General features: G+C 47.8%; 1 protein-coding gene across 2 annotated transcripts in view; it reads right to left on the minus strand.

Moving 5' to 3' along the window:
• Positions 1-12,810, minus strand: part of ARHGEF19 (Rho guanine nucleotide exchange factor 19) — a 112,064-nt gene that overhangs the window by 22,073 nt on the left and 77,181 nt on the right. For both annotated transcript variants that reach the window (XM_073656133.1, XM_073656132.1), the window contains exons 6-12: positions 9,482-9,729; positions 8,239-8,399; positions 7,348-7,500; positions 6,997-7,126; positions 6,585-6,659; positions 1,198-1,287; positions 921-1,084 (exon numbers count right to left, since the gene is read on the minus strand). In XM_073656133.1, the coding sequence (XP_073512234.1) occupies positions 921-1,084; positions 1,198-1,287; positions 6,585-6,659; positions 6,997-7,126; positions 7,348-7,500; positions 8,239-8,399; positions 9,482-9,729 (1,021 nt within the window). The remainder of the gene's footprint in view (positions 1-920; positions 1,085-1,197; positions 1,288-6,584; positions 6,660-6,996; positions 7,127-7,347; positions 7,501-8,238; positions 8,400-9,481; positions 9,730-12,810) is intronic.

Below are 12,810 nucleotides of genomic sequence, written 5' to 3' on the forward strand. Positions count from 1 at the left end.
GGCTCTCTGGGGCGGCGGGGCTCTCTGGGGCGGCGGGGGCTCTCTGGGGCGGGCGGGGGCTCTCTGGGGCGGGGGGGGGCTCTCTGGGACTGCCGGGCTCTCTGGGGCGGCGGGGCTCTCTGGGGCGGCGGGGGCTCTCTGGGACGGCGGGGCTCTCTGGGGCGGCGGGGCTCTCTGGGGCAGCCGGGCTCTCTGGGGCGGCGGGGCTCTCTGGGACGGCGGGGCTCTCTGGGGCGGGGCTCTCTGGGGCGGGGCTCTCTGGGGCGGGGGGGCGGGGCTATCTGGGGCGGGGGGGGCTCTCTGGGGCGGCGGGGCTCTCTGGGACGATTGCTCAATTCTGTCCAAATTGTAAAGAACGCCAGGTCTTAAACCTTTCACAGGCGGCGCCCGAGCTATTTTCTGATTTCATGGGGTGGGGGGGTCTCTGTAGTTATACAGACTAGACTAACGCTTGCTTTACACTTGTCGAGCGCGACACGTAAGCCGATCGGTGCCGATTATGACACTGATTACTCCGGCCGACCGCACTTCCACCCACAGAACAGCTGTTAATATGATCGTTCTGTGCAGGACATTGTGTTGTCGGTGATTCTGCGCATCCTCGCTACCAGCAATGTCATCATCTCTCCACTCACTAATTACATACTGAGGGTCTGTTCATGTACAGCAGGGTATCTGAGTAAGCAGAGCTGCAGTGTAAAGCATGATGCAGGGACCAGAACCCTCTGATTACACAGTTCAGACTCCAATACACAGTGCGGCTAATCTGGAGTCACCGCTGTGCGCTATTGGAGCCTAACCAGCAGAAGATGTGTGCGGGCGGGACCGCACCTAGGCCAGACTGTCCTGTAATACACAGGTGTTGGGGGGTCCATTGGGGGGATGTCAGAGTGTTGGGGACACTTATTCATGGCACTCACTCCTTCTTTCTGGAGAGCAGGAGGCAGTCGTTAAACAGATGCAGATACACCGGTTTTGGGCACAGCTTAAACCGTGACCCGGCCGCGTTCGGAATCTGCATGTCCAGTTCTGTCAGTTCTCCATGCTTCACCAGCCAGCGAGACTGCGAGATCAGCGGGAAAATCTGCAGAGGACAAGATACAAGGTGCAGAGTGACGCATTACCGCATCCATCAGCATGGCAGCGCAGGGCAATCACCACCAGCACACGGGCAATCACCGGCACACGGGTCCTCACCTTACTCTCAAAGTGGATCTTCTTATTGAGATGAATGAGCTCCTCGGTTCTCTTCATGGACTGAACACTGGAATTACACTCCTTCACCAGCTGAGGAAGAAGAGGAGCCAATAAATATACTACAGTCACAAAGTCATCTATTACTGCGGACAACCAGCCTGTACACCATGTGAGACATAGTCAGCCCCGCCCTCTGTTACTGACAACCAGCCTGTACACCATGTGAGACATAGTCAGCCCCGCCCTCTGTTACTGACAACCAGCCTGTACACCATGTGAGACATAGTCAGCCCCGCCCTCTGTTACTGACAACCAGCCTGTACACCATGTGAGACATAGTCAGCCCCGCCCTCTGTTACTGACAACCAGCCTGTACACCATGTAAGACATAGTCAGCCCCGCCCTCTGTTACTGACAACCAGCCTGTACACCATGTGAGACATAGTCAGCCCCGCCCTCTGTTACTGACAACCAGCCTGTACACCATGTGAGACATAGTCAGCCCCGCCCTCTGATACTGACAACCAGTCTGTACACCATGTAAGACATAGTCAGCCCCGCCCTCTGTTACTGACAACCAGCCTGTACACCATGTGAGACATAGTCAGCCCCGCCCTCTGTTACTGACAACCAGCCTGTACACCATGTGAGACATAGTCAGCCCCACCCTCTGTTACTGACAACCAGCCTGTACACCATGTGAGACATAGTCAGCCCCGCCCTCTGTTACTGACAACCAGCCTGTACACCATGTGAGACATAGTCAGCCCCACCCTCTGTTACTGACAACCAGCCTGTACACCATGTGAGACATAGTCAGCCCCGCCCTCTGTTACTGACAACCAGCCTGTACACCATGTGAGACATAGTCAGCCCCGCCCTGTTACGGACAACCAGCCTGTACACCATGTGAGACATAGTCAGCCCCGCCCTCTGTTACTGACAACCAGCCTGTACACCATGTGAGACATAGTCAGCCCCGCCCTCTGTTACTGACAGCCAGCCTGTACACCATGTGAGACATAGTCAGCCCCGCCCTCTGTTACTGACAACCAGCCTATACACCATGTGAGAGGTCATCAGCCTCACCCCCTGGTGAAAACATCACTGATATATTATGAATGTGTTTAAGGCCCTAGCATACAATGTACACAGACAGACGCCTCTCAATCTTTGTGGTGGGTCAACAGTGGCTTGTGAAAGTATTCACCACCTTGGCATTTTTCGTGTTTTGCTACCTCAAAACCTAGAATTTCACTTTTTTTTTCAGGGTTTCCATCAGTTCTTGTAAAGAACATGCCGACAACTGTGAACATTTGGTTTTCTTTTTATTTTGACGCAAACAACAAATAGGAAAAAAGAACGAAAAACTTCAGTGTGCATAACTATTCACCACCCTAAAGCCAGTACTTTGTGGCCTTTTGCAGCAATTACAGCTGCAGGTCGCTTTGGATAAGTCTCTATGATCTTTCCACATCTGCCACTGGGGTTACTGCCCGTTCCTCAAGGCAAAACTGCTCCTTCTCCTTCAAGTTAGATGGTTTCCTTTGGTGAAAAGCGATCTTCACGTCTGACCACAGATTATCCATTGGATTAAGGTCTGGGCTGTGACTCAGCCACTCCAGAACATTTCCACGTTTCCCCTTACACCACTCGAGTGTTGCTTTACCAGTATGCTTTGGGTCATTGTCTTGTTGGAAAGTGAACTCCATCCCAGTCTCAAATCACTGACAGACAAACAGGTTTTGCTCAAGAATATCCCTGTATTTCACACCATCATCTTCCCCTCAACCTTTTTTCCTGTCCCTGCTGCTGAAAACCATCCCCACAGCATGATGCTGCCACCATCATGTTTCACTGTGGGGATGGTGTTCCTGGGGTGATGAGCTGTGTTGGTTTGGCGCCAGACATAGCGTTTACCTTGGTGGCCAAAAAGTTAAATTTTGGTCTCATCCGACCACAGCACCTTCCTCCATACATTTGGGGAGTCTCCCACATGTCTTTTGGCAAAGTCAAAACGAGCCTTACAATTTGTGTGTGTAAGTAAAGACTTTTTTCTGCCAACTCTTCTATAAAGGCCACCACTATGGAATGTACGGCTTATTGTGGTTGTATGGACAGATACTCTAGTCTCTGCTTGGGAACTCTGCAGCTCCTTCAGGGTTACCTTTGGTCTCTGTGCTGTCTCTCTGATTAATGCCCTTCTTGCCCGGGCTGAGAGTTTTGGTGGGCGCCCTCTCCTGGCAGATTTGTTGTGGTACTATGTTCTTTCCATTTGATGATAATGGATTTGATGGTGCTCCACGAGATCATTAGAGATTGGCTAACCCTGATTTGTACTTCTCAACAACTTTGTCCCTGACTTGTTTGGACATCTCCTTGGTCTTCATGGTGTTGTTTGGAGATCTCCTTGGTCTTCATGGTGTTGTTTGGAGATCTCCTTGGTCTTCCTGGTGTTGTTTGGAGATCTCTTTGGTCTTCCTGGTGTTGTTTGGAGATCTCCTTGGTCTTCCTGGTGTTGTTTGGAGATCTCCTTGGTCTTCATGGTGTTGTTTGGAGATCTCTTGTTGTTTGGAGCTCTCCTTGGTCTTCCTGGTGTTGTTTGGAGATCTCCTTGGTCTTCATGGTGTTGTTTGGAGATCTCCTTGGCCTTCATGGTGTTGTTTGGAGATCTCCTTGGCCTTCATGGTGTTGTTTGGAGATCTCCTTGGTCTTCATGGTGTTGTTTGGAGATCTCCTTGGTCTTCATGGTGTTGTTTGGAGATCTCCTTGGTCTTCATGGTGCTGTTTGGAGATCTCCTCGGTCTTCATTGTATTGTTTGGAGATCTCCTTGGCCTTCATGGTGTTGTTTGGAGATCTCCTCGGTCTTCATGGTGTTGTTTGGAGATCTCCCCGGTCTTCATGGTGTTGTTTGGAGATCTCCTTGGTCTTCATGGTGTTGTTTGGAGATCTCCTTGGTCTTCCTGGTGTTGTTTGGAGATCTCCTTGGTCTTCATGATGTTGTTTGGAGATCTCCTTGGCCTTCATGGTGTTGTTTGGAGATCTCCTTGGTCTTCATGGTGTTGTTTGGAGATCTCCTTGGTCTTCATGGTGTTGTTTGGAGATCTCCTTGGTCTTCATTGTATTGTTTGGAGATCTCCTCGGTCTTCATGGTGTTGTTTGGAGATCTCCTCGGTCTTCATGGTGTTGTTTGGAGATCTCCTTGGTCTTCATGGTGTTGTTTGGAGATCTCCTCGGTCTTCATGGTGGTTGGTTAGTGGTGCCTCCTGTTAATGGTGTTGCAGCCTCTGTGGGCTTTCAGAGAAGGTAAAGTATATACTGACCGACATGTGACATTAGATTGCACACAGGGGGACGTCCTGTCACTAATCAGGAACCTATGAAGGGAATTGCTTGCACTTCACAGTAAAAGGGGTGAACACATATGCACTTCCAATTTTTAGTTATTTGATCCCATAAATTTAATGTATGCCTATACACTCAAGGAAATAAGTATTTGATCCCTTGGTGTTTTTGTAAGTTTGCCCACTGACACAGACATGAACAGTCTATAATTTTAAGGGTCGGTTAATTTTAACATTGAGAGATAGAATATCCCCAAAAAAAAAATCAAGAAAATCACATTGTATGAATTAGATAAATGTATTTGCATTTTGCAGAAAGAAATAAGTATTTGATCCCCCTGGCAAACAACACTTAATACTTGGTAGCCCCTTGTTGGCAGCTCAGCAGTCAGACGTTGTTTGTAGTTGATGATGAGGGTTGTGCACATGTCAGGAGGAGTTTTGGTCCACTCCTCTTTGCCGATCATCTCTAAATCATTCAGATTTTGAGGCTGTCACTTGGCAACTGGGAGCTTCAACTCCCTCCATAAGTTTTCTATGGGATTAAGGTCTGGAGACTGGCTAGGCCACTCCATGACCTTACTGTGCTTCTTTTTGAGCCGCTCCTTTGTTGCCTTGGTTGTATGTTTTGGGTCATTGTCTTGCTGGAAGACTCAGCCACGACCCATTTTTAATGTCCTGGCGGAGGGAAGGAGGTTGTCACTCAGGATTTTACGGTACATGGCTGCATCCATTCTCCCATTGATGCGGTGAAGTAGTCCTGTGCCCTTAGCAGAGAAACACCCCGAGAACATAATGTTTCCACCTCCATGCTTGACAGTGGGGATGGTGTTCTTTGGGTCATATGCAGCATTTCTCTTCCTCCAAACACGGCAAGTTGAGCTAATGCCAAAGAGCTCAATTTTTGTCTCATCTGACCACAGCACCTTCTCCTAATAACTCACAGAATCATCCAGGTGTTCAGTGGTAAACTTCAGACGGGCCGGCACATGTGCCTTCTTCATCAGGGCGACCTTGCGGGCACTGCAGGATTTTAAACCTTTAAGGTGTAATGTGTTACCAATGGTTTTCTTGGTGACTGTGGTCTCAGCTGCCTGGAGATCATGAACAAGTTCCCCCTGTGTAGTTTTAGGCTGATCTCTCACCTTCCTCATCATCAAGGACACCCCACGAGGTGAGATTTTACATGGTGCTCCAGATCGATATAGATTGACAGTCATTTTGTATTTCATCCATTTTCTTACTATTGCACCAACAGTTGTCTCCTTCTCGCCCAGCGTCTTACTTATGGTTTTGTAGCCCATTCCAGCTTTCTGCAGGTCTATGATCTTGTCCCTGACATCCTTAGAAAGCTCTTTGGTCTTGCCCATGTTGTAGAGGTTAGATTCTGACTGATTAATTGAGTCTGTGGACAGGAGTCTTTTATACAGGTGACTATGTAAGACAGCTGTCTGTAATGCAGGTAACGAGTTCACTAGGAGCCAGAACTCATAATGGTTCGTAGGGGATCAAATACTTATTTCTCACTGCAAAATGCAAATACATTTATCTAATTTATACAATATGATGATTTTCTTGATTTTCAAATTAACATACGGTGACACTATAGCACACTGCTCCCATCTGCCGCACAGTCGAGCCGACGTCCAGGTGGCCTCCACATGTTCAGCCGTCCTGCCACATCCCCCCCCTGCCCAATAGTCACACCCGGGTGTCACATCTCAGCCGCCTGTCACCTCCAGTGCGACCACCAAGTCTACAACACCGCGCCAAGTACACAGAGACGCAATGACGAGGCGTCTGACCGCCGCGTCCTCCCCCACTGCCCATAAACCTGCATCACTGGCTCTATGTGAACGCTCCCCTGTACGGCCATTAGACTGTAAGCTCCTGAGGACAGAGATTGATGGGCAGGACGAGACGCATGCAGGAACTTTGGCGCCCGTCTGTGCTGGTCGCAGTTACACGGCCATCTACTATTCTTTTATATAGCGCCATTTACCCATAATCCCCCCCATCCCCAGCCCCCGCCATCCGCTTACCTTCTTGAGCTCAGTGAAGGCTTGGCTCGCCGTCTCTTCATTATGGGACCCGGGGGCCGTGTGTTTCAAGATGTTCTGCGGAGAAAGGGGGAACATGACAACTCTGACACAAAGTGGGGGAGGGGAAGGCTTGTAATAAATGATCTCCTATGTCACAGTTATATGTCCTACAGTCAGCGTCTCCCCAAGCTGATAACAGAAAGCAATAGATGGCAGTCTCCAGGTGAATGACAAAACGCTCTTATGATAGATGACTTGTCGGGAGCACCGTCCTCCGGCACTATGGATAACGTACCGAGCGATCATTAACGATCGTCCCCATACAGTTTATCATGTAAAAGCCATGAAGTGATCGCCGAGCGTCCATTAGTGTAAAGAGACCGAGCACATCCCCGGGATCCCCGCCACCTACCTCCACCAACATCTTCAGACGCATGATCCTCTGGAAAGGGAGGATGAGGAAGGAGGTCAGCGGCAGCCGCTGGCAAACCTGGTCTTCTTCCAACTTAGCCAGGACTCCACGAAAGCGAGTGTTCTCCTGTCTGTAGGGGCGATAATACAGCGCCGTATTACACCACATACAGAGCCCTGTTCACACTGCAACGTTGATGTTCACCCATTGCCTGCGCTTTGTCTTTCCGGGTGTTGCCGGTGCTGGTGATTACCATATCATCCTAATAATTCATCTCTTGTGACAACACTGTCCAGTACATGGAGAGGTCTCGGCTCGGCCATGCCGCTTGTGACGGGAGGTGGCACTTACAGCAGCCGCTGGTAGGTCTGTTCTTGGTAGGCCTGGTTGGTGACGTAGGGAAGGTAAACTCTCCGCAGCTCCGGACAGTGCAGCGACACGATGTCACAAACGTCAAATCTCAGGATGTCTTCCTCCAGACGCTCCTCCAGGTCCGCCAGGAACCTGTGGTCGTGGTGCAAGGGAGAAGCAACCATATAACGTAAGCATCCATCCTTTATGTTTAATATTCTGCCCCCTTGTGGTCAAAATTGGATAGAATTTTATCAAGCAGTTCTCGTTTTTGGTGTAAATTAATTGCACAAAAGTTTCACTTTTTTTTGTACCATGTTTGCCAAAAAGTTTTACACTGGAAAAATGGAGCAAATTTTGGTGCAAATCTGCAAGGTTGTGACTTTAGGACAGTCTAAAAGTGCAGCAAATTGAAGTATCGTGAATCACTTAATAACTTTTACGCCAAAGATCTCATTTTTTAAGACCGGCATAAACAAAACCAGTGTTAATCAATCTGTCCCAGTGGATTCTCCAGGTCCTAAACCAGGACAGGGCATATAAAGTCCAAAGGGAGACGTAAAGTGGGTCTACAGGCCAGACGGGAGCTATGGACATTGCAATCTATAAATGATGACCATCACTATCCTAGATACAGGCTCACACACCCTCAAAGAAAATCATGGATGCTGGAAAAAAAGTCCCCTATTTTTTGGGACTGTCCAGGAACTTTACAGAAAGTTTGCATAACTGACCAAAATGTCCAGGGAGAGTCAACAAAAGGTGAATGCAGAGGATGGAGAACAACAGTCCTCTGTGGTGATCTGAAATAAGTCACATATACCCCACTCTGTCCGAAATGGCGGTGAGGGGCAATAGAAAAGTTGATGCAAAGCTTCAAAATGTCCTCACCTCTCACTGATTTCCTTTACTTCTGGAAGTTTAGAGAAAAGCCACTGCTTCTCCTGAGCCCCTAGACATTCGTTGAGCTCTGGGGAGTTCAGAAAATGATCCACAACTATAGACAAACTATTAACATACGAAGCTTCTGAGGTCACCAACTCGAATTTAGCCTGAAGAGACAAAAACACATGAATGATGAGAAGAGACCGAGAACATGAAACATGGAGCCAGCAAATGGTGAGAAGAGACCAAGAACATGAGGCATGGAGCCAGCAAATGGTGAGAAGAGACCGGGAACATGAGACAGAGCCAGCAAAGGGTAAGAAGAGACCAAGAACATGAGGCATGGAGCCAGCAAATGGTGAGAAGAGACCGGGAACATGAGACATGGAGCCAGCAAATGGTGAGAAGAGACCGGGAACATGAGACAGAGCCAGCAAAGGGTAAGAAGAGACCAAGAACATGAGACATGGAGCCAGCAAATGGTGAGAAGAGACCAAGAACATGAGGCATGGAGCCAGCAAATGGTGAGAAGAGACCAAGAACATGAGGCATGGAGCCAGCAAATGGTGAGAAGAGACCGGGAACATGAGACATGGAGCCAGCAAATGGTGAGAAGAGACCGGGAACATGAGACATGGAGCCAGCGAATGGTGAGAAGAGACCGGGAACATGAGACATGGAGCCAGCAAATGGTGAGAAGAGACCGGGGACATGAGACATGGAGCAGGTTTGTGGTCCCGGCGTCAGTTCCTTGGAATTAATTTTTGGGCTGGTGTTGAGCACATGATATTATCTACATATAAAGATCAGCAAGCACCCAGATATATGGACGAATTAACTGACTCGCATCATTTTCTTGGGCTCAACCCACATCCAGAGCTGCATTCACAATTCTGCTGGCTTCTAGGGGACTTTGTGCTGCAGGGCTTCACCTTTCCTTGTGGCGCTCTGCATTGATGTGGTGCATTATGGGAGACAATAATGACAGTATTTAATTGGATGACTAATACAGCGGTGTGAAAGCTACTACTTCATCCACAATGTAATGCAACAGATGGCGGTACAACATAGGATGCTATGCTGTTCAGGGTGCGGCTGGGAGCTAACTTTCCAGTGCTAGCTAGCAGAATAGGGAATGCAGCTCTGGATGTCTGAATGCAGTAAATGTAGTCAGCTCTGCCCCTACATGAAGGTCTGTGTGACATTACAGAGGTGATAATGGCCGGGACACACTGTCTACATGTGGTACCTCCTGCAGTTTCCTCTCCTGGATGGTCAGGGTGTTGAGCAGGCCGCTGCCCCTCACATCCGGGATATCCTGCCATAGAGAGAAGGTAGAGCCTCGGGACGAGCGCTGGGAGCGGAAGGAGCTGCTGGGCGACAGGTTGCTCTTGGGACTTGCGGACACATCGTCTTCCTCCCCGGTGGCGTCTCCTCGCTTCTGCCTCTGTAGCTCTCGGTTTATGGCCACGTCACTGTACTCCTGATACAGGATTGCTGAAGACAAGACAGCAGCAGCAATATTACTGGGGAGCACAAGGGGGCGTATCATCAGCCGGGGGTCAATGTAGAGTCAGAGCACAGACAGACAGCCACGGGTAATCAGGACAGATAACAACGACCATACAAGAGGCAAAGGACAAGCCGGGCCCAAAGAGGACCACAAGAACACGGCCCAGTCTGCTGGAATCCTTTCCATTACTGTATTATACTCCAGAGCTGCACTCACTGTTCTGCTAGTGAAGTGACCGTGTATGTACATGACATAACTCAGGATCAGTACAGAATAAGTAATGTAATGTATGTACACAGTGACTGGACCAGCAGAATAGTGAGTGCAGCTCTGGAGTATAATACAGGATGTAACTCAGGATCAGTAATGTAATGTATGTACACAGTGACTGCACCAGCAGAATAGTGAGTGCAGCTCTGGAGTATAATACAGGATGTAACTCAGGATCAGTAATGTAATGTATGTACACAGTGACTCCACCAGCAGAATAGGGAGTGCAGCTCTGGGGTATAATACAGGAGGTGACTCAGGATCAGTAATGTAATGTATGTACACAGTGACTGCACCAGCAGAATAGTGAGTGCAGCTCTGGAGTATAATACAGGAGGTAACTCAGGATCAGTAATGTAATGTATGTACACAGTGACTGCACCAGCAGAATAGTGAGTGCAGCTCTGGAGTATAATACAGGAGGTAACTCAGGATCAGTAATGTAATGTATGTACACAGTGACTGCACCAGCAGAATAGTGAGTGCAGCTCTGGAGTATAATACAGGATGCAACTCAGGATCAGTAATGTAATGTATGTACACAGTGACTGCACCAGCAGAATAGTGAGTGCAGCTCTGGAGTATAATACAGGAGGTAACTCAGGATCAGTAATGTAATGTATGTACACAGTGACTGCACCAGCAGAGTAGTGAGTGCAGCTCTGGAGTATAATACAGGAGGTAACTCAGGATCAGTAATGTAATGTATGTACACAGTGACTGCACCAGCAGAATAGTGAGTGCAGCTCTGGAGTATAATACAGGATGCAACTCAGGATCAGTAATGTAATGTATGTACACAGTGACTGCACCAGCAGAATAGTGAGTGCAGCTCTGGAGTATAATACAGGATGTAACTCAGGATCAGTAATGTAATGTATGTACACAGTGACTGCACGAGCAGAATAGTGAGTGCAGCTCTGGAGTATAATACAGGAGGTAACTCAGGATCAGTAATGTAATGTATGTACACAGTGACTGCACCAGCAGAATAGTGAGTGCAGCTCTGGAGTATAATACAGGAGGTAACTCAGGATCAGTAATGTAATGTATGTACACAGTGACTGCACCAGCAGAATAGTGAGTGCAGCTCTGGAGTATAATACAGGATGTAACTCAGGATCAGTAATGTAATGTATGTACACAGTGACTGCACCAGCAGAATAGTGAGTGCAGCTCTGGAGTATAACACAGGATGTAACTCAGGATCAGTAATGTAATGTATGTACACAGTGACTGCACCATCAGAATAGTGAGTGCAGCTCTGGAGTATAATACAGGATGTAACTCAGGATCAGTAATGTAATGTATGTAAACAGTGACTGCAACAGCAGAATAGTGAGCGCAGCTCTGGAGTATAATACAGGATGTAACTCAGGATCAGTAATGTAATGTATGTACACAGTGACTGCACCAGCAGAATAGTGAGTGCAGCTCTGGAGTATAATACAGGAGGTAACTCAGGATCAGTAATGTAATGTATGTACACAGTGACTGCACCAGCAGAATAGTGAGTGCAGCTCTGGAGTATAATACAGGATGTAACTCAGGATCAGTAATGTAATGTATGTACACAGTGACTCCACCAGCAGAATAGGGAGTGCAGCTCTGGGGTATAATACAGGAGGTGACTCAGGATCAGTAATGTAATGTATGTACACAGTGACTGCACCAGCAGAATAGTGAGTGCAGCTCTGGAGTATAATACAGGAGGTAACTCAGGATCAGTAATGTAATGTATGTACACAGTGACTGCACCAGCAGAATAGTGAGTGCAGCTCTGGAGTGTAATACAAGAGGTAACTCAGGATCAGTAATGTAATGTATGTACACAGTGACTGCACCAGCAGAATAGTGAGTGCAGCTCTGGAGTATAATACAGGAGGTAACTCAGGATCAGTAATGTAATGTATGTACACAGTGACTCCACCAGCAGAATAGTGAGTGCAGCTCTGGAGTATAATACAGGATGTAACTCAGGATCAGTAATGTAATGTATGTACACAGTGACTGCACCAGCAGAATAGTGAGTGCAGCTCTGGAGTATAATACAGGATGTAAATCCGGATCAGTAATGTAATGTATATACACCGTGACTGCACCAGCAGAATAGTGAGTGCAGCTCTGGAGTATAATACAGGATGTAACTCAGGGTCAGTAATGTAATGTATGTACACAGTGACTGTACCAGCAGAATAGTGAGTGCAGCTCTTGAGTATAATACAGGATGTAAATCCGGATCAGTAATGTAATGTATATACACCGTGACTGCACCAGCAGAATAGTGAGTGCAGCTCTGGAGTATAATACTGGAGGTAAATCAGGATCAGTAATGTAATGTATGTGCTCAATGACTGCACCAGCAGAATAGTGAGTGCAGCTCTGGAGTATAATACAGGATGTAACTCAGGATCAGTAATGTAATGTATGTACACAGTGACTGCACCAGCAGAATAGTGAGTGCAGCTCTGGAGTATAATACAGGAGGTAACTCAGGATCATTAATGTAATGTATGTACACAGTGACTCCACCAGCAGAATAGTGAGTGCAGCTCTGGGGTATAATACAGGATGTAACTAAGGATCAGTAATGTAATGTATATACACCGTGACTGCACCAGCAGAATAGTGAGTGCAGCTCTGGAGTATAATACTGGAGGTAACTCAGGATCAGTAATGTAATGTATGTGCTCAGTGACTGCACCAGCAGAATAGTGAGTGCAGCTCTGGAGTATAATACAGGATGTAACTCAGGATCAGTAATGTAATGTATGTACACAGTGACTGCACCAGCA

The sequence above is a fragment of the Phyllobates terribilis genome, unplaced genomic scaffold (genome assembly GCF_046119375.1).
Source record: "Phyllobates terribilis strain yellow unplaced genomic scaffold, ASM4611937v1 Scaffold_12__6_contigs__length_324123572, whole genome shotgun sequence".
In the NCBI taxonomy this organism is placed as follows: domain Eukaryota; kingdom Metazoa; phylum Chordata; class Amphibia; order Anura; family Dendrobatidae; genus Phyllobates; species Phyllobates terribilis.